This window comes from Protopterus annectens, chromosome 15.part0 (genome assembly GCF_019279795.1).
Source record: "Protopterus annectens isolate FY-2018-M chromosome 15.part0, PAN1.0, whole genome shotgun sequence".
Classification (NCBI taxonomy): domain Eukaryota; kingdom Metazoa; phylum Chordata; order Ceratodontiformes; family Protopteridae; genus Protopterus; species Protopterus annectens.
In genome coordinates, this window is record NC_056749.1 from 610,980,112 (window position 1) to 611,001,946 (window position 21,835).

A 21,835-nucleotide genomic window follows, 5' to 3' on the forward strand; every position below is an offset into this window, starting at 1 on the left:
TACTTTCACAAACCTTTTGTTTAAGGGTGGAAGAGCCACTTCTAGTACACCACCACAACATAGACAAGGTAAGCGTGTTTTTTTAAGATATTTTCAGTATTTGTGCTTCAGTAATGCATACCTGTCCCTCAGATCTTGAAAGGCAGCAAATGCCACTGAATACTCAGTGAGATTACAGATATGCCCCATTATGCGAATGCTCACATCACATAATTTCCCCAAATGAACTGATTGTTTACCTTTCTGCAGCCTAAAGTTTCCCAAAGTTCCCATAAATATGCCAAGGTTAATTTTCTCTTGAACATTTCCAAAGATTTGTGGGGAAACCTATAAACTGTGCCAGTGCCTCCAATGTTGTGGCAAACTTCCACTGTATCAGTCTAATCACTAGGCGTTACTTTTCGGTGTGGGGAGGGAGTTAGAGCTTCGTTCTTAACTGAATAGATGCAGCTGCTTACACTAATGCATATTCCATGTAGTCAGGGGCTTCTTGTTAATTCTTATTTACAAGAATGTGTAGGTCTACCTTGAGTTATCCCATTGAAGTGTATGCAGTAGGCATCTAATGTTACACAGCACCAGGTGACCATGGTCAAAGAGTATATACCTCAATATATGTAGGAGCAGAGGAGAGAAAAACATCTTCAAGACTACTGCTCACCAAAAGAGCAAAGTTGCTTGCACCACATTTATACCTCTAAAAAATGTTTATCACACAGAGGTGCTAAGTTTAGATTTGACCTTGCTTAAATTTGACATTGCTTGAGGATTACAGTGTAGTTTTATGCCTAAGTGGCATGGCACACCACTGATATCACCCAAAGTTTTAACTTACGGCCTATTTCTCTGAGTAGATGTAATGCTGCACTAAATGAAAAAATCTCATTCTTGTCCTCTCTTGTTCACAGACCAGATAGGAAGGATGAGGATACAAGGAGGTGAATAAGTTTAAGAATGTCCACATTTTGGTTCCTAGTCAATAGCAAAATTATACAGGGGGTGACAGTGTGTTTTTATGACTTGTTCCCACCACATTATGATTCCCACCAATGATGACTGTATCTGCCCCGTAACGTGGAAACTATAATATAAAGGTGCTGTAAAGAAATCAGGACAATATGAATTTGGGCCATATAATGAGTACAACCATTAACCATAAGGATTACTGAAATAGCATCACAATGCACAGCCCTTCCCATCCCCACTTATTCCTGCATGAGTTGATTTATTAACAGTCACCCCTTCTTAGAAGGAGGTACAGTCTCCAGAATACTTTGCCACTCTAGCAGCAGGCTTGCACAGTCACATATTTGATTTCTTAATTTATAGCAATATCTGCTGTGACTTTTCTAAGTAATCTGTGTGTCACAAGTCTTTGGTAGGGTGAAATCAAACCACATGCTTTACCTGTTACAGAGCTTAACCTCTGAAATAAATATTTATACAAACACTAAAGTAAAAGGTAAAAAGTTAATAGAGTATTAACAGTACAAACCCCTCCAATGGCCCCATTCCTTAGCTGTGCATGCTTTTAGGATGCCCCAAGAATGTTAATCATTTTTCAGTCCAAAAAGCTTTGCACTAAGTTCTAACCTGTGACTAAACCTCCGGCATTAGCTCTAACTGGTAAAAACCTGATAATAAACAAGTTGAACTTTAGAAAGGACTAGTTTACTGTTGGATAAATAATGATAGCATTAATTCTTTCCTTTGAGCTTTAGTTCGCCCTTCATCCTGAGGTTAAGGACCTTCAGAATATTCTGCCCTGTCATCTTGATTGTTCATTGACAGGCAGGCTAAGTAGTTGGAGAACATCTGATGGGCTGAGGTTTCCTTGGATGATGATCACTTTTTTGTCCACTAGTAACTCTCTGAGGGCTGCACATTTCCCTTACTGAGTGATGCACTTCACCCTCTGTACCTCTTATGGAACCATGCCTTTAACCTTACTGTCTTGGGAATTGAAAAAATCTTATCCTTCTTCCTCCAATTACTGTGGATTTCAGCTGGACACTGCACAGGTGAAGGTCTGTTTTGGTAACAGTCTCTGCACTTCAGTAAGGGCTCTCCTTTTCCTCAAAATAGCTGCATCATAGCCCTAAAGCACACCGACCTGCCAGCTTACAAGGGCAGGAAGGTTCACCCTCCTTCACCTTCTTGAGTAGCAGTTCCTTGCTCTGTATATTATAGAGGCTTGAAATCGAGTCTGCCTTGGTGGCTGGCTGTTGTCAGTCAGGGACCTTTGCCTTGGGTGCCCCCTTAGTGAGTAGTCTGTTTGGAAATTTCAGTCCTGAATTTTTGGGAAATGATATTACAGAATGGAAATCAGACATTCCCCTCCAGATTTCTCCCTTGGCTTCCTCAGCATCTCTAATATATTTTCAGTGTTTCTAATTTCACTTATGTGGATTAGATTTCAGCATGATAGTCTTGCATGGATCCCCAGCATAGTTCTGGGAAGCCATTAGCATCTGTATCTGGGCAATTTTTGCTTAAATTGCTTTAGTCACCTGTTTGTGCACATTGTCTTGGCATATGTTTGTGGCCCTTTGCAGCACCTGTGTAACTTCTTTCTGTTTGTTCCCACAGAATTTGGTGGGCTTGCTGCCAAGGTGGTGTCTAGGATCCAGAATTTCTATTAATTTTTAGATGAGCAGTTCAGATGAGACAGACTAAATAGATTAAAGGCTAATTTTACACAAAAAGTGAGAATTAACTATTTGTCATATCCACGCTTGATCTTTGTGTGGAAATGTTGTGGTTAGTACTGCCCCCACAAAATGGGTACATTATATTGTGTTAGGAAGATGCAACAGGTTATCCAGAACATGAAGGCCAGAAGGCAGAGTTGGAGGCAGAAGCAGCAGAATTTGTATGCAAAAGCACATTCACGCAGGTGTAGTTAACATTTGTTTACCAGGAAAGTCCGACTTGGAACAAAGACAATTTTCAACGGAGGCCCCGGGGGGAAATGCTCCAGACACATGTTTTTGAAATTTAAGAAGATATGTGAGAAAGACGAGATGAGGCAGAAGACAGGAATAGAGGCTAGGGGTGGTAGAATGCTGAAGTCACTAGACGTGTAAACTAGATAGACTTGTGTAAGTTAATGTTATGTTTATCCAAGCTTACAAATAACAAAACTCTCTCTTTCCTTTTAGGTCTCTGAAGTTTTGCCATTTCAGACTGCTGCTGTTCCTCCTGGCCCTTGCCAGCCACCACACCTTCATGGTTTAGCCAAAGCCAAAGAAGTAATACTTCAGTGGGGTGAGTACACGTTAGTGCAGTTCTCTTTTTGGAGTAATCTGTGTTTTTGAAATGTACTGAAATTAAATAGTTAGAAAAACAGAAGTTCTCTAGTTATATTTAGATATTTTGGGGTGTGATCAAATATTTCTTCAGTGAGTCATCCCTTCATTCATTACTTAAATGTTCTTGCAGTGTGGTATTAATTTGTGAATACTGTCTGGGATACAAAGGATACATTGCAGTTAGACACAGCTACCACTACTAAAATGTCAGTATGGCTAACATTTGTTAAGCCTTTCATTTGTCTCATTTGGATTTGCTGGGAATTGTTTCTTGTTCTCTTGCTTTAGTTCAAGTTCTGTAAAACAGGTGTAGTGGTAGTACTCAAATGATTGTGCTTCGTCAGTTGCATGTATTAATGATTTGCATGTCCCCAACGTGTAGTTCAGAAACATAGAGAAAGTCATGTGTTATGTAACCTTAAATCCCCACTGTTAGCCCACATGGATATCTTTTTCACTTTATTTCAGTTTTCTGAAGCTCACTCATGCACCTCAGAAAAGTCATCCATGAAGGTAGAAGATGTCATCTGAATAGATGTTCTTCGTGTTTCACTGTTGCAGTCATTACATTTGGGGTAATCTGCTGGCAGGTTGCCCTCAGTCGGCCTGAATAACAAAGTCTTGGGTCCTGTGTCGGTTGCTGTCTCCTCTTCCATGACGTCAGGTCGTCAGGGGTATAAAACTTCCTGACTCCCACAAATTTCTACTCAAAAATCCTGCTTCTGATCCTGAGACTATTTCACAGGGTCCCAAGGGTGTAAAAGCCTCTACAGCCAAAAATCCTACCCTCTCTGATAGACATTCCAGGATGCTGGATAGATGGGGAAAGAAGGTTTATACGTCTGCAACCTTAGAAATTCGGGCCTTAAACTGCCAGTTTCATATGCTTAAATATCAACAGCATGTTACAGGCTTACTGAAACAGAAAATGATGTTGATTTCTGATTGTGTGGAAAATAAAGAATTACAGGAATTATTGCATTCAGCAGAACAGGTTGGAAAGCATACTTTGCAATGTGGTTTTCATTCCTTGGAGACCTCTGGCAGGGCCGCAGTTACTGGATCTGTGATTAGAAGGCATGCCTGGCTCAAGGAGCAAAATCTGCCTAATCATGTTAAAGCTAAATTGTTGGATGCCCCTTTGCAGCATGATACTCTGTTTGGTAATAAGGCAGAAGAGGTTTTAAAGAAAATGGAAGACAAAGCTAAATCTATGCAAACTGTAAAAGATTTCTTGAAAGTGCAGCAACCCAGGTTCAGTAGGCACTGGCCTACTAAAAATTGGTCCTTTCCTGTGTCCAACAGAGCCACTCATGGCAAATCCAGGCGTTCAAAAGGCTCCAGATACCAATCACAGGGTTCTTACAGGTCAAAGCAATGGGGTGCCTCCACCTCCAAATCTGGAGGAAACAAAGCACAACCCTACAGTAAGCAGTCTCAATAACTTTCCTCTACCTTCACCAAGCACTTATCTTTTGGCAGCCCCCTTGGGGGGGGAAACTAGTACTTCATGCTCAAAATTGGCAGTTAATTACCCAGGACAAGTGGGTATTAAACATAGTATCCCAGGGGTACAGATTTCATTTCCATACTTTGCCAATTCCAAATGGTTGGCCTGATCTGCCACAAAATCAGTCGGCAGAGTCTCAGAAACAAGTTATGTCCCTCATGGATATGGGGGCTATTCAACCAGTACCAGAAAAGGAAAAAGGACAAGTTTTTATTCAAGACTTTTCCTGGTACCCAGAAAAGACAGTGCCTGGCGTCGAATACTGGACTTATCAATTTTGAACACATTCCTGGACATTCCAAAATTCAAAATGCTGACTTTACAACAGCTACTGCCTATGCTGGACAGTAACGCTTGGTTAGTGACTCTAGACTTAACCTGCATATCCCAGTAAGAGAATCATGCAGAAGGTACCTCAGCTTCAAGGCAGGTTTTTTGCATTACCAATTCTGAGCACTGCCCTTTGGCTTATCTACTGTGCCCAGCGTCTTTATAAAGTGCCTGGCACCAGTAATTGCATTCTGCAGACAAAAGCATACAAATGTATCCTTATCTGGATGACTGTCTCATTCAAGCAAAGGACAAGGACACTCTTCTTCAACATCTGGTGTTTGTAGAAAGGCTTCTAACATGCCTAGGGTACACAATAAATGAAAAGAAATACCAACTGGTACCCTCTCAAACAATTACATTCCTGGGTGCAAGTTTGAATACAACTGCCCAGATGGCTTACCTTACACCAGACAAACAAAGGCAACTGACAACATACTTCAAACAAATGGCAACAAAAACCCAGTTATCTGCAAGACAAATTCTGCAGGCTTTGGGGTTCATGGCATCCTGCATTCTGCTAATTCCATATGTGAGACTGCATATGAGGAAACTACAATGGTACCTAAAAAGTTTATGGAGTCAGCATTGTCACAGTCTGGAAACAATGATTCCTCTCATTCCCTGCCTTCAACAGGAGTTTCTTTGGTGGGCAGAGACATGTCACCAAAACAAGGGACTGTCATTCACTCTACCCCCTGCCACCCAAACCCTAACTACAGACGCATCAGACTATGCTTGGAGGGCCCACCTGGCGGGGAGATGCATTCAGGGCAAATGGAGCCCAAAACAAATGCATCTGCATATCAACCAGAAAGAGATGCTAGCTGTTCAGAATGCTGTGACAGCCTTCAAGGACTTACTTCATCCAGGACAACTACTGATAAAGATGGACAACACCACGGTTATGTGGTACATAAACAAGCAGGGGGTACACATTCCTACCCCCTTTGCAGACTAGCCATGGCATTGTGGAACACAGCTTTGACTGACCAAATACATCTTCAAGCTCAATTCCTGCCAGGAAAACAAAATACTCTGGCAGACGACCTAAGCAGAAATCTTATGGACCCGCACAAATGGAAACTGGATCCACAAATCTTCAGCATGTTAACACAGAAATGGGGGAGCCCAGACATAGATCTATTTGCCTCTCCCCAAAATTATCAGCTGGACAAATTCTGCAAAAGAACTTATCACAGAAAAGCATGGAAAGTGGATGCCCTATCCTTCAGTTGTAAAAATCTATCAGTCTATGCCTTTCCCCCTCTGCCTCTTCTCTCCAAGGTCTTACTAAAAGTCAGACACGAAAAACCAAAAATGATCCTAGTTGCTCCAGACTGGCCTCGCCAGCACTGGTACCCAATTCTAAGGAGTATGTCTCAACTTCCTCCTTGGTACTTGCCTCAAATACCTCATATACTGTCTCAGCAGAACAGTCAAATTCTTCACACTCTGCTCCAAGCTCTGAACCTTGCAGCATGGCTGATCATTTAATTATTCAAACACCTCTCAGTAAATCTGTGATGGATGTCACTTTAGAAGCCAGAAGGGCTAGTACTAGAAAATGTTGTGCTGATAAATGGAAGAGATTCTGTGCTTGGAACCAAACACAAGGAACGGACACAGCAAAGCCCAATATTCTTCAGATTTTACAATATTTGACTGAGATGCTTGACAAGGGCCTATTTTTTTCTTCAATAAAAATTCATGCTTCTGCCATCTCGGCTCATTACAACACAGAGCCTTCCCTCTTTTCTCATCCTCTGCTTAAACAGTATCTTAGAGGGGCCAACATTTAAGGCTTCCCAGAAGATCACCAACTCCTGCATGGGACCTCAACTTTGTGCTGGAAAAACTCACCCTGCCTCCATTTGAACCGGCAGCTACTGCGGATATAAAATTTGTATCTTGGAAAACAGCTTTCCTCTTGGCAGTCACTTCAGCAAGAAGAGTTTCAGAACCTGAGGCTCTCATGGCTGTGGAGCCTTTTATTACATTTTACCCGGACAGGGTGTCCCTCAGGACGAGTCCTTCTTTTATGCCTAAGGTGGTATCCAGTGTGGCTCTTAACCAGATAATTCACCTGCCAACATTTTGCCCAAATCCACAGAACAAGGGGGAGCGGATTTTGCATTCATTGGATGTACACAGACTACTAAGATTCTACTTAAACAGGACCAAATCTCCAAGAAAGTCTGAGCAACTACTGATAGCATTTGCTGCAGGGTCAGAGGGGAAGGCTGTATCAAAGCAGACTATTTCTAAGTGGATAAGCCACAGCATTCGTTTCTGCTACTTGCACCATGGTAAACCTGTGCCCAAGGGGATCAGGTCACATTCCACCAGGGCTGCCTCTACCTCACCAGCTTTTCTCAGAGGGGTTCCAATCAAAGACATTCTAGAGGCTGCTACTTGGAGCTCCGTTCACACCTTCACAAAGCATTATAATGTGCCTCTGTTCTCCAAATCCAGGGCAGGCTTTGCTACTGCAGTTCTGCAGGGCCTTATAGCCGCTCCTAATGCTATTTATTTCCATCCTCCCATCCATAGCTTTGGGATTCTACCCACATGTAATGATTTCAACAGTGAAAACACGAAGAACATAGTACAGTTGTGTACACTTACCATAAATGTAGATGTTCGAGTGTATTCACTGTTGCAGTCCATCCCCCTTTTCTGTACCTTTTCCTTACTTCACTATATACTAAAGCTTTTGTGGTGTATTTGCTTTTAGTTGAAGGTAAATTTATGTTGCTAAAAGTGCATATACATATATTTCTGTTTATTTATATATATATATATATATTTTTTTGCTCCCCATTTGGGAGGCACCTGACATCTGAGGCAAGAAAAACTGAATAAAATGGCATCAGCTGCATGTTTTATACACCTGACATCATGGAAGAGGAGACAGCAACCGGCACAGGACCCAAGACTTTGTTATTCAGGCCAACTGAGGGGAACCTGCCAGCAAATTACCCCAAATATAATGACTGCAACAGTGAACACACTCGAACATCTACATTTATGGTAAGTGTACACAACTGTACTTTTCTTCATTTGCACTTTTAAAACCTCAAGCTTTCCTTCTTCTCTCAGAAAATGTATGCAAAGCTACGTTCTCCATTCAGAAGATGGCTGGATTAATCTCCACATTTCTTTAAAAAAAGACCAAAAAAAAAGAGGATCTGAAAGAACTTTCCAGTTGCTGACCATTTTTTTCATTTGATTTTCAGCAGGAAAGTCAAGTCATTGTGTTTATTTTTCAGACTTTCCTCCCACAATGGCTTACATGTCCTAACTGAAATCATTATTGCAGTGTTCATAATGAATAGGGTTTTCACCACTGATGTCCAGGTGGGGTACCAAAGCTTTAACTTCCCAGGATCGTACATCTGACATGTGACCTCAACTCAAAAGTGTAGGGGTATATAGGTGGATATACGAGTGCAATTCCTCAGACTGTCTCGTCGCCAGCCCGAATGCAAGTTGGACTGTTTGTTGTTTGGTCATTAACCTTTGCTTCTAAAAAACAGATAAGGACCATGTTGGAGAAACTTCTTTTGCTTTTCTAAAATGTTTTTGCTTACTAGTATTGGATGTTAGCTAGGAGCAGTAAGTGTGTGCAATAGGCAAATCCCATACAAAGATTGTATATCCGGTGCCTATTCTACTTAGGAGCGAAACAAGACTACCAGGCCTGCCGCATTTGTCAAACATTTGTATCTAAGACATTACAGTCTTGTTTGCCCTCTCTCAGTACCTTTCTAGAGACGCAATGTCTTAAGTTCTTAACCCACTCCAATTTGGCAGATTCTGCTTCCCCAGACATACCGCTGTCACTTAAGAAGTTTAAAAGATCTAGGACAGTAACTCATAGGTTCATAGGTAGGTACTAGGCTATTGGCCCTAGGGCCTATATAAGCCTAGCCAAAGGTACCCTGGCTTTTGCCACCCAAGAAAATTATCTTCCTGTGCCACTGTCGAGCAGAGCCACAGAAGTGATCCCCGGGGTGAATTTCCTATCTCCCATCCAATCATCAAGATTTTTCTTGAACAGTGCTAATGAGGAGCTTTGTTTGATATAGATAGGTAGTTTGTTCCAGAGTATGGGAAGTCTCTGGGACAGGAATCTATCCCTCCAGCATGTTCTGTTTATTGTGGTGATGAGGTTTAGGTCTCTAGAGTGTGTAGCTCGTAGGGATTGGGATTTCTTTAAGTGGAGCATGTCTAAAAGCTCTGAGTTGACTCTTTCTGACTTTGACGTACCCACTGAGGTTTCAGAACCTGCAGTATGTCCAGTTCCTTCTCAGGTGCCCTCTACCAAGACCCAGTCAGATCCCAGTGTGGAGTTGGAGGTTCTTACAACTGAGGAACCCACTGATAAAGCTGAATCATTATTTCAGAGGATCCAGAGGGCATTTCCCAGATAGTAGTTATGGAGGAGATCCCTGCTAAACTTATTGAGGTATGTCAGGGATCTGAACCATCACATTTGGTTCAGGCAGATGTCACACCTAAGAAGAAATGCCAAAATATTAATCATGTAACTTCTCCCCCTCCTTTTCCTCCTCCTCCTCCCCTCTGTCTAGGGAGAAAGAATAGATAGACTTTTCTCAAGGCCTGCACAACAAGGCCATTATGGCCCTGAAGCTACCGTCCTTTTCTTCCTGCATCCCCCCCAAGGTCGCTGTGAATTATTCTTCTAAAGATGAGGAGGCTTCTGATTTTCATCATGCCCCGGTGTATTAATCAAATCCACTACCCTGGTCAACTGTTAGACATAATGAAACATTTTGAATGGGAGTCTAGGCAGATTACAGAGGTTCCTGTTGGAAATGGGCACTCCTGCCCCTTCGTCAGTTCCCCCTGTTGTTGAGTCCTTCTTGGATGCCTTTCAGGCCACCTCTGCTGCCTCTGACGTGCAGTCTCCTACACCCAGCAGGCCAGACAGTTTTTGTAAACTCCCTGATAATTTTAAATTCTTGTTTAAAAATTCTGTACTGTATCCCTCTGTAGAACCTTTCTCTTCTGATGAACCTTCTAAGCTACTACCTAATGCCAGTGCCCTTCCTTCAGGCAGGGTTAGTAGAGCTATTGGTAGGTGGGGTAAAAACATCTATACCTCCTGTACTTTGGCATTCAGGGTAATAAATTACCAAACTCAAATGATCTAGTATTTGATGTCCATCCTTAATTTCTTAAACAGGGTAGTGGTGGACCCACAAAGGACTGATTTTAAACAACAAATGTGTTTACTTAAGAGTACACAAGTACCAGACACAGCATTAAACATAGTTATGATGCTTTAGTAGCCTTATCCAGAACAGCTGCCATTGGTTCTGTCATCCACAGGCATGCATGGTTGCACAATTAGCCCATACCTGAGGACTTGAAATTTAAAATTATAGATTCCCTTTAGACATAAACCTCCTATTTGGACCTTAGGCAGCCAGTCTTTTCAAAACTCTTAAAGAACAGGTCAAAAACATGAAGGATTACAGACAGCTTCTGTTAATGTCTATACCCAGGTACCAGAGGAAGTATCCAACAAAACTCGCCTCTTGTGTTAGAAGAGATCCTAAACACAGCTAGAAACACAGGAAGACTCCCAGTAAGGAATACTCAGTCCTCCTCTGGGTGGCCTCCCTTTGAGACATGTGTATGTGACTATCTACAAAGTCTCAGGCCCAACATCCGCCAAAACCCAGGCACTTCCACTCTCAAGAAGACTCACCTAGTCAGTCCTCTACCTGTGAAAAGATTACCACAGACCAATGGGTGCTTTTGATTATAAAAAAGGGGTGCACCATGTCCTGGATGGAAATCCATCCTCTAAACTGCATGCCACACCCTTCCCACAAGATGTACCTGCTTCCTCCCATCCTATGGGAATTGCAGCCACAAGGCACAATAAAACTAGTACCCCAAGAATATGTGGGAAAAGGCTTTTGCTTTGGACTTTTTCTAGTACCAATGAATGAAGGGCAATGGGGACCCATACTAGATCTCTCTCTTCTAAACACTTTTCTGAAAGTGAGAACTTTCGAAATGCATTTCCTGCACACTCTGCTTCCATCCATTCTGCCTCAGACTTGTCTTGTGTGTCTAAATCTAAAAGATTTTTTCGTCCGTATTCCAATTCATCCCCCTTGCAGGAAATTCCTCAGGTCTTGTGCTGGGTCATCTCACTTTGTTTACTGCCTTGCCTTTTGGGCTTTCCACAGCCCCAAGAGTTTTCGCAAAGTGTCTAGCACCAGTAATTGCCTTCTTTCAAACACAGGGAAAACTGTTTTTTCCCTAATTAGATGATTCATTAATTCAAGCTTCCTGTCCACAGACACTCCTGCAGTACCTCCAAGTAACCCTCAATCTCCTGTCTTGGTTGGGGTTCATCATCAAGTACAAGAAGTCCTTCCTGCAGCCAACTCAGATCTTAGATCTCATGGGCTGCAGCCTGGACACTAAAAAGATGCAGGCCTGCCTGCCTCAGGAAAAAGTACAGAGCCTTGCAGATTACTTTCACATTCGGACCGTCCCACAACCAATGCTCTGCAAGAGAAATACTAAGGGTCATAGGATTCATGGCAGCAACTATTTTAGTGCTCCCTTTAGCTAGACTGAGTATGAGGAAAATCTTCTGGTACCTGAAAACAGTGTAGTCCCAGCACTCGCTCTAGACAGAGTATTCCCACTATTAGCTTGTCTCAGGAGAGAGCTCTAATGTCTGAGGGACAAAGTGATGCTCAACCCTGTACTTTCCTTCACCCCACCACTTCCAGTTGAAGAAATGCTCACAGATGCCTTGGAAGATGCATGGGGAACCTGGACAGGGACACACTGGGTTGAGGACAAATGGCTACCAAAACTACTAAAGAAGCACATCATCATGAAGGAGATGAGGACCCTCATGTAAGCTATTAAAGTATTTTCCCTTCTCTGCAGGCCAGGTCCGGAAAAAGTGTTCACAGACAACACCACAGTCATGCTGTACATAAACAAACAAGGAGGAACCAGGTCTAACTGTGCAGATTAGCACAGACAGCCTGGGAGATTGCCACCCAGGAAAAACACATCTTTAGTAGCCACATACATTCCATTATAGGACAGCATGTTGACAGATGCGCTAAGCAGGACCTTGTAGGATCCTCATGAATGGACCTTCAACAGATAGAGCTTCCTGGAAAGCCTCCACCATTGAGGGACACCCCAGATCTCTTTGCTTTGGATACTAACAAACAGCTCCCATCTTTTGTACCAGGAGACCTTACTGCTCAGCCTGGAGGACAAATGCTTCCAGTGGACAGGGAGATTCCTCTATGCCTTTCTTCCTCCACCTCTCATTCCATGGGTTCCTGTAAAGGCTCAAAAAAGAAAAGCCAAAACTATTGCTAGTAACCCCCCTCTTGGCCAAGACAACATTGGTTTCTTCTTCTCTTTCACTTCACCAGAGGCACCTACCACAAACTACCACTATAAGCGGATTTCATCATACAGCATAAGGGGTCATTACTACACCCAGCCTGTCATCCCTGAACCCTAACTTTATTGACAACAGGGTTTTCATTCCTTACATGTACCACCTTTCAGAGGATGTAATTAAGGTTCTCCAAAAAGTCAGGAGACCCACCACTTGAAAGTCCTACATAACCAAATGGAAGAGATTTTCCTTTTGGTGCCACAGGAATGGACAGGGCCACAAGAAATCACAGGTACCTTCCATACTAAAATATCTTTGTGAGCTCATGCCTACATGTCTAGCCCACTCTTCCCTCAATGCCCACCTGTTAGGCATCTCTGCATATCTACCCCTCAGTACTCCTCTTATGTTCAGACCTGAGGTCAGGTTATTCCTGAAAGTGGTGCTGCATCTTAGACCACCAGGGAAGACCATAATTCCTTCTTAGGATCTCAACTTTGTGCTAGAGAAACTACTTTGCTTCATTTTGAACCTGCAGTCTCAACAAACTTCACATTCTGCACCTGGAAAACTATTCTACTTCTGGCTCTTACTTTAGCTAGGAGAGTCTCAGAGCTTCAGGCAATCATGGCCATCTCGCCCTTTCCTATTTTTTACAAAGACAGAGTGACCTTGAGAGCTAACACTGTGCTTAAAATAGTGAACAACCTGTCGCTTAACCAGGCTGTAAATCTCCCTACATTCTTTCCCAACCCACAGAACAGGGAGGAAGAATTGCTACACTCTCTAGACATTTATTGACAGTTAAGGTTTTATCTGGACAGAACCAAATCCATTAGAACATCTGAGCAACTGTTTATCTCATTTATAAACTTAAAATTGGGCTAACCAGTGTCTAAACAGACTGTTGCAAACTGGATCTCTAAGGGCTTCTCTTGTTGTTCTTTGCATGGTAAATCCTTGCTGTCATGCCCTTGAGCTCATTCTCCCAAGGCAATAGCATCCTCTGGGGCTTTCTACAAAGTGGAAATGCCAGGACCATACTAGAAGCTGCTACAGGATTGATGCGTTCTCAAGGTCTAGGACCGCCTTCACTAGGTCAGTCCTTTTGGGACCTCTTGGACAGTTCTTCAGTTCAGTAACCAGCCACACCCTTACATTTGTTCTGCTCTGTTGATCACCCATTCATTCTGAATACTGCAACACTGATTTTAGTCAGGGCATAGTACAATTGTGTAAGAACTCAGCATCACAGTTGATGCCTTACTGATCACTGCTATTCCTTCCCACCCTCTTGCTCCTCTACATTCTTTTTCTATAATCTCATGGCCATCCTCTGTTTCTCCTTCTTCTGTCCCTGTGCTGTGAACAGCATATTAGAACAAAAGTGGCTTCCATAGCACTTCATGCCGTGTCCCTCCTAGCTGACCAGTCTCAGAGGTCTTTAGGCCGCTGGCTTAGAGATAATCTGAGGACTTGCAGTCGTACATCTGCCTTCATACTCTTATGCTTACAAGTTGAAGTTGTGGAGGATGTATGATCCTGGGAAGTTAAAGCATTGGTAGTCCAGCTGGACATCAGTGGTGATAACCCTATTTATAATGAATACTGCAGCTGTGATCAGTAGGACATATACTGTTATGCTAAGTTATTACACAACTGTACTTTTACCAAAATAAAAAAGGAATTCTGTGAAATGAAAAACGTGGCTCAAACAAAAGGTGCATTTTTATTTTTTTTATTTGTTTTACTTTGTTAACTGGGTAAGTGAATTGGTTCGTGGACACTTTTGCCAACAAAGGCAAGGGGAAAGACAACATATATATCAACATTTTAGTGTAGCCCTAACCAGCATGTTGTGGAAGATGGGAGAAAATCATGGTATGTATGGAAGTCCTATACAGACTTGAGGAGACTGGTCAAAGTTCTGCAAATGTGGTGACTGGTTATCAGGACTGAACCACAGAACTGTAAGGTGGGCAACCCATCATTAAGTAATTATGCTGGCCTTTATTACTGTCTCATTCCTAGAAGACTTTCCTTCTGTCTTCAATTATATGGCTTTATAATTGTAACATTTCACAAATTCTGACTTGGATTAAAATTGTCCTAGTGGCATACCCCTACTCATGTCATTAAGGAAAGTTTTGCCCATTGGTGTAGTATGAAATACTAGCAGTAGTTTTCCTCTGCTTTACCACTAGTTTTAAACTGAAAAGTGTCCATTATAGATGAATTAACATTGCTTCTAAATTTGCTGCCAACTTTTAGTGGTTCCCATGCTTTTCATTGAGCTTAAATACTGTGTTTGCACTAGGTAAAACACATCCATTGAAGCTTCAGCTTGATAAAACTCACAAAAAACATTTTATGCAGGTGAGCAGACATATCTGACCCCCCCCCTCCCCCGTGTGTGGGTAACAGTCTCTGTAATTTTATGTACTACCTCTGTGGCTTCACAGCTGCAGCAAAAAGAGGAAAGCCTGCACAGATTAAATCACTATTAGCATGCAAATGAAAACTTCACTGGCTTTTTTTCTCATGGGGACAGTAGTCAGGGAATTCAAGATCAAGGAGTTGAGTTGGACAAGTTTAAACCTTGTCCAGGTAAAACTTGGCCAAGAATAACCACTTCTGGCACCTAAGCAAAAGCATTGGAAAGTGTCTGAATACTGAACTTTGAATACTTAACAAAATCCTACTGTTTACTAGCTTTTTATGAAAGACAGTTTAAGCACACACAAAAAGCTTTTTAGCAGAGCAAGTCAGTGACAAAGAAAGACTGCCTGTACTTCCAGAGGTATTCCAAGAAGCCAGTGATACACAACATTGTCACTGCAACTAAATGCAAGAAAAAGCACTTCATTAATTATACCTAAGGTTGCCTTCTGTGCATCATGCCAGTTTCTGACTGCCAAGGCCATCACCATTTACTTACGCCCCTGTCTGGATACCCATCACTGTTGAAATTTTTAATTTTAGATTTCAGATAATCTGACAGTTAAGTAATCTGCTTTTAATAAACCCAAAGATTAAAGGGTAAATAACTTGCTACACATCCATTATACAGACATGTTCTTTCTGTGCATGTTACCCCTTATATGCAATACAGACATACTATTTAATTGTATACAGTATATAATGTCTCTTAACTCCTTGCTTTTGTTGAAAAAAATGGATGTTCTTCATCTCACATTGCTGCAGTCATAACCTGTGGGTAGTCCGCTGTCCTCGGTCGGCCCGAATACCAAAGTGTTAGGCTGGCATCGGTCATGGTCGCTCAGATCTGACGTCAGTACGCCGTGGTATTAAAGCGCATGACCGACGTCATATCCTCAGTCTTTCTTGCCGCATGGTCCGAAGCAGAAGTAGCGTTTGCAAGTGCCGTTCGGCGTTCTGAAATTTTCGTATTCTGAGTTTCAGACCGAAAACCAAGTTGGGCTAAGTACCCCGTTGGGGAATATTTTAGTCTTTTCTTGCCTCAGTTAATTCCGGATGTCAGAAAAAGTGAATAATTGTATTTCTTGTGGGAAACAGATACCTCATAGGGATTACCACTCTCTCTGTATTCCTTGTTTGGGGCCTGAGCACGACATAGTCGGGTGTCGCTTTTGTGATAGATTTAATAAGCGCACCATTAAACGTAGGTTAGATTGCGCTAGGCTTGTCTTTGGTAAGCGGTGTAATTACAATATGCCGTCGGATCCTCCGACGCCTGCTACCGCTAAGAAGCGCAAGGAAAAATCGTTAAAGTCCAAGCAGGATGAGTCGTCCGTTCCGGACGCCGGTTCTTTAGAAACTACGGTGGAATCTGTGGATCCAGCCGAGGTTTCAGCTGAGTCTCAGGGGGAGCCGTTAATTTTGCAAGATGTGGCCTCTCAGGCTGAGGGGGCCTCTCAGGTTGCTGTACTCCCTTCTTTGCATAAGGTGGTTAGGCCTTCCCCTTCTGTCTCTAAGGTACCTTCCAAGGTCAGGCCTGGTTTGTCTTCCTCTGGTGTCAGTCCTAGTTCTGCAGGTTCTGTACCTAAAAAACACATGCTAAAAATGGCAGAAGATTTGATTTCCTTAATCAGAGGTTCTATGCCCCCTCCAGATAAGAGGCCTAGGGTGGAGCCAGAGGTGGAAGGTTTAGAACATTCTTCAGATTACTCAGAGTCTTGGCTGAAGACATTCAGGATTTTCCTCCTTACTCTGATTCAGGCAGAGGATTCTAGTCCTTCTGCTTCTCCTCCAGAGGATTTTTTTCAGAAACCCTGCATTCTATGAGGGAGCATTTTAAATGGGAAGGTCAGGATTTCTCAGATTCCCGAAAGAGGCTTAGGGAATTTTTGTTTTACCACAACATAGGCCCTTGGCTATACCTCCTGTTTTGGATGTTGTTCAGGATGTTTTCTCTGAGGCTTCCCTTAATCCAGACTCTTTGCCTCCTGCACCGGTTAAACCAGATAGGTATTACAGAGTGCCAGAGGCTCATAAATATCTGTATAAGAGCCCAAGGGCTGACCCAGAAACTATTAGCCAGGGACCTAAGGGTGTCAGGGCTTCTGTTGTAAAGAATCCAGTTCCTATGGATAAAGATTCTAGAGCTTTGGATAGGTGGGGTAAAAAGTGTATACCTCTTCCACTCTAGCAATGAGGGCTTTGAATTGCCAGTTTCATATGTTGAAGTACCAGAATTTTCTCCTTACTCAGTTAAAGTCTAAGGTAGATGCTTTGGCAGAGGGCATAGAGTGTAAGGAATTACAGGATTTGGTTCATGCCTCTGATCAGGTGGGTAAGCATTCTTTGCAGTGTGGTTTCGATGCTTTACAGGCTTCTTCCAGGGTGGCTGCCACTGGATCAGTTATTCGGAGGCACGCCTGGCTTAAGGATCAGAACTTGTCAGAGCATGTTAAAGCTCGAATTTTGGATGCTCCTCTTCAGTCTGAAGTTTTGTTTGGTTCTCCTGTGGAGTCAGTCTTGAAGAAAATGGAAGACAAAGCTAAGTCTATGCAGACTGTTAAGGATTTTGCAGGTGCAGCCCCTAAGTTTAGCAGAAATTGGCCTACTAAGGGATAGGCTTACCCTTCTTCTGATTTACAGTCTAGGGGCAGATCTAGACGTGGTAGGGGCAGAGCTCAGGGTTCTTTCAGGCCTAGAACGTGGAGTTCCCCTGCACAATCTACAGGTGAGGGCAGGGGCCAGTCCTTTCGTAAACAGACCCAATGACCTGCATCTTCAGCTGCCAGATCCTTCCTGTCTGGCAGCTCCTCTGGGAGGAAAGTTGGCACTTTTCAGGCAAAATTGGCTTTTAGTCACCCAGGACAAATGGGTGTTGGACATTATAGACCGAGGCTACAAGTTTTATTTCCACACATTGCCTCCTTTCAAAGGCATGCCAGACGTTCCTCCTCAGCAAAGGGTGGAGGCTCACAAACAGATTTCTTTACTTCTTCAAATGGGGGCTATACAGCAGGTCCCTCTGTCAGAGGTGGGCCTAGGATTTTATTCTCGCCTGTTTCTTGTACCAAAGAAAGGAAACACTTGGAGGCCAATTTTGGATTTATCTATCCTCAACACATACCTGGACATTCCAAAATTCAAAATGTTGACTTTGCAACAACTTCTGCCTCTGTTGGGCAAAGATCACTGGATGGTAACTCTGGATCTCAAAGAGGCTTATCTTCATATTCCTATCAGGCCCAGTTGCAGGAGATTCCTGCGTTGGCTGGGACTTTACATTATCAGTTCTCTGCATTGCCCTTTGGCTTATCTACTGCCCAGGGTGTTCACAAAGGTTCTGGCTCGGTGTTAGCCTTCTTAAGGTTAAGAGGAATACAAATTTATCCTTATTTGGACGATTGCCTGATTCTTGCTCAAGACAAAGACAAGCTACTTCACCATCTACAGTATGTTATGGCAGTGTTAAGGTGCCTAGGGTATTCTGTGAACGAAACAAAGTCCAGTCTAGTACCCTCTCAGGAAATGTGCTTTCTGGGTGTGAGACTGAATACAGCCTCTCAGATGGCTTTTTTGACCCCGGACAAGCAAAGAAATCTTACACTTTACTTCCAACAATTGTCTCTACGGTCCAGGCTGACTGCAAGGACAGTCCTTCAAGCCTTGGGGTTCATGGCATCTTGTATTCTGGTGCTTCCCAATGCCAAACTGCATATGAGGAAGCTACAATGGTATCTCAAAAGTGTATGGACTCAACACTGCCACGATTTGGACACTGTCATTCAGATAATACCTTGCATTCAAAAGGAATTTTTGTGGTGGGCTCAGGAATGTCACCTAAACAAGGGACTCTCTGTGACCCGACTAGAGGCGAGTCAGATCTTAATGACAGATGCCTCAGACAAGGCTTGGGGAGCACATCTCAATGGAAAATGGGTTCAAGACACGTGGCCTGCCAGACTTCAACATTTGCATATCAACTTGAAGGAGATGTTAGCAGTCCAATTTGCATTGATGGCTTTCAAGGATCTACTTCACCCAGGACAAGTGTTGATTCAAACAGACAACACAACTGTCATGTGGTACATCAACAAGCAAGGGGGAACCCATTCGTACCCTCTTTGCAGGCAAGCTATGATTTTGTGGGAGACTGCTCTCAGTTTGCACCTCACTCTTCAGGCAAGGTTTCTGCCAGGAGCACAGAACTCCTTAGCGGATGTTTTGAGCAGACAGATGGTGGATCCCCACGAGTGGAAGTTGGATCCTCATGTATTTCGACAGTTGACAGTGATTTGGGGACTCCAGACATAGATCTGTTCGCTTCTCCACTAAATTTCCAGTTGCCAAAGTTTTGCACAAAGATGTTTCATCCAAAAGCTTGGAAAGTGGATGCTCTATCATTCAGTTGGAACCATCTTCACGTCTATGCCTTTCCTCCTCTGCCTCTCCTTCCCAAGGTGCTCTTGAAGGTCAGACAGGACAAGCCCTCCATGATTCTAATAGCTCCAGATTGGCCACGGCAGCACTGGTACCCTCTGCTGAGGAGTTTAGTACGGAGCCTCCTTGGCCTTTGCCATCAATTCCACACCTTTTGTCCCAGGCAGGCAATCATTTCCTCAATGTCAGGATACAGTCCCTGCATCTGACAGCCTGGCATATTCTGTTCTAGAACCTGGAGGGTCGCAGCTTCCTCAACAAGTTTTGAATGTCATTTTGGAGGCCAGAAGGCCTAGTACAAGGAAAGTTTATGCTGATAAATGGAGGAGATTTTATATTTGGAGCAAAGCAAAGAGCTTTGATGTTTCAGGGCCTAATTTGAGTGTTTCACTTCAGTATCTTACAGAATTATTAGACAAGGGTTTGTCTTTCTCCTCTGTAAAAGTTCATGCTGCAGCCATTTCTGCTCACTATGACTGTGACCCACCATTATTCTCTCATCCTTTGTTTAAGCAATTTCTTAGAGGGGCAAAGAACATAAGACCCCCGCGTAGAGCTCCTACTCCTTCCTGGGATCTCAATTTTGTGTTGGAAAAACTCACTTTACCTCCTTTTGAACCTGCAGCTACATCTGAGTTGAAGTTTTTGTCTTGGAAGACTGCTTTTTTGTTGGCCATTACGTCTGCTAGAAGGGTATCTGAATTACAGGCTCTAATGGCAGTTGAACCCTTCCTGATTTTTCATAAGGATAGGGTATCCCTGCGTACTAACCCTACTTTTATGCCTAAAGTGGTTTCAAATGTGGCCTTGAACCAATCTGTTCATTTGCCTACATTTTATGCTGATCCCCAAAATAAAGGGGAGAAAATTTTACACACTTTGGATATTCACAGGCAGTTGCGTTATTATTTGAGCAGAACTAAAGGGTTCAGACAGTCTCAACAGTTATTTGTTTCTTTTGCTTTGGGCTCTCAGGGGAAACCTGTTTCAAAACAAACTATCTCTAAGTGGATTGGCCATTGTATTGCTTTTTGTTATTCTCATCATGGTAAGGAGATTCCCGCTGGAATCAGACCTCATTCCACTAGGGCTACTGCCCCTTCTACTGCTTTTTTAAGGGGTGTAGCTACTAAAGATATTTTGGAAGCAGCTACTTGGAGTTCAGTGCACACTTTTTCTAAACATTACCATCTCCCTCTTTATTCCAAATCTAGGGCTGGGTTTGCCACTGCAGTATTACAGGGCATGTTAGCAGCTCCCAATGCTTTATGATTTTGCCAACCTCCCTTTACCTTTGCTTTGGGATTCTACCCACAGGTTATGACTGCAGCAATGTGAGATGAAGAACATAGTACAGTTTTGTACCTACCATAAATGTAGATGTTCGAAGATCCACATTGCTGCAGTCCAATTTACCTTCCCTCCTTCCCCTCTGTAGTTTGGAGTGGTTGTGTGGTTTGGGTTGTAAATATTGTTTGTACATGGGTTTTGGAGGTTTTCTGTTTTTGGCTATGGCCTTTCTTTTTAGGGCCTTCTGACATCTGGGGCAAGAAAGACTGAGGATATGACGTCGGTCATGCGCTTTAATACCACGGCGTACTGACGTCAGATCTGAGCGACCATGACCGACGCCAGCCTAACACTTTGGTATTCGGGCCGACCGAGGACAGCGGACTACCCACAGGTTATGACTGCAGCAATGTGGATCTTCGAACATCTACATTTATGGTAGGTACAAAACTGTACTTTATGCAGATGTTCTTCATGTTTCACTATTGCAGTCATCACATTTGGGTTATCCCTGCCAGGGTAGCCCTTGGCCGGCTTGAATACCAGAGGCTTAGTATTTCTGCATTGGTTGCTGTCATTTCAGTACTGACATCAGGTCCTCAGTAGTATAAAGTAAGGCAGCCGACGCCATTACATCAGTCTTTCTTGACATGGAGCACGAAGCAGAAGCAGTTCGCACGAGTGCCAGTCAGCCGCTACCGGAGTTTCATCTACCGAATTAAAGCTGAAGTCTTCTAAAGTTAAGTACCTTGTTGGGGATTTTTTTTTCTTGCACTAACTGATGCCAGAAAAAGTTAACAGTTGTCTCGCCTGTGGAAAGCAAATACAAACACCGAGACTTTCATTTTTACTGCATCACTTGTTTAGGCCCAGACCATGACGTCCCCAGCTGTCGCTTCTGTGCTTTGTTCAATGCCAGAACTATCCATCGTCGGGTCCTTATTGTAGCTAGATATTTTCACTTACAGTCCTCGGACTCTGATATGGCCTTGGACAGCAGATCTTCCGAAAAAGTGTAAAGATAAAGACAGAGACAGACCACACAGGTACAAACCTACCGACGACACTCCCGTTAAGCTAGTTGTCAGTTCTCTG

The 21,835-nt window shown here is 43.0% G+C and overlaps 1 protein-coding gene across 1 annotated transcript in view; it reads left to right on the top strand.

The window, feature by feature from the left end:
- Positions 1 to 21,835, top strand: part of LOC122789953 (fibronectin type-III domain-containing protein 3A-like) — a 1,322,139-nt gene that overhangs the window by 1,008,834 nt on the left and 291,470 nt on the right. The window contains exon 18 of the mRNA XM_044057452.1: positions 3,162 to 3,267. Within this exon, the coding sequence (XP_043913387.1) occupies positions 3,162 to 3,267 (106 nt within the window). The remainder of the gene's footprint in view (positions 1 to 3,161; positions 3,268 to 21,835) is intronic.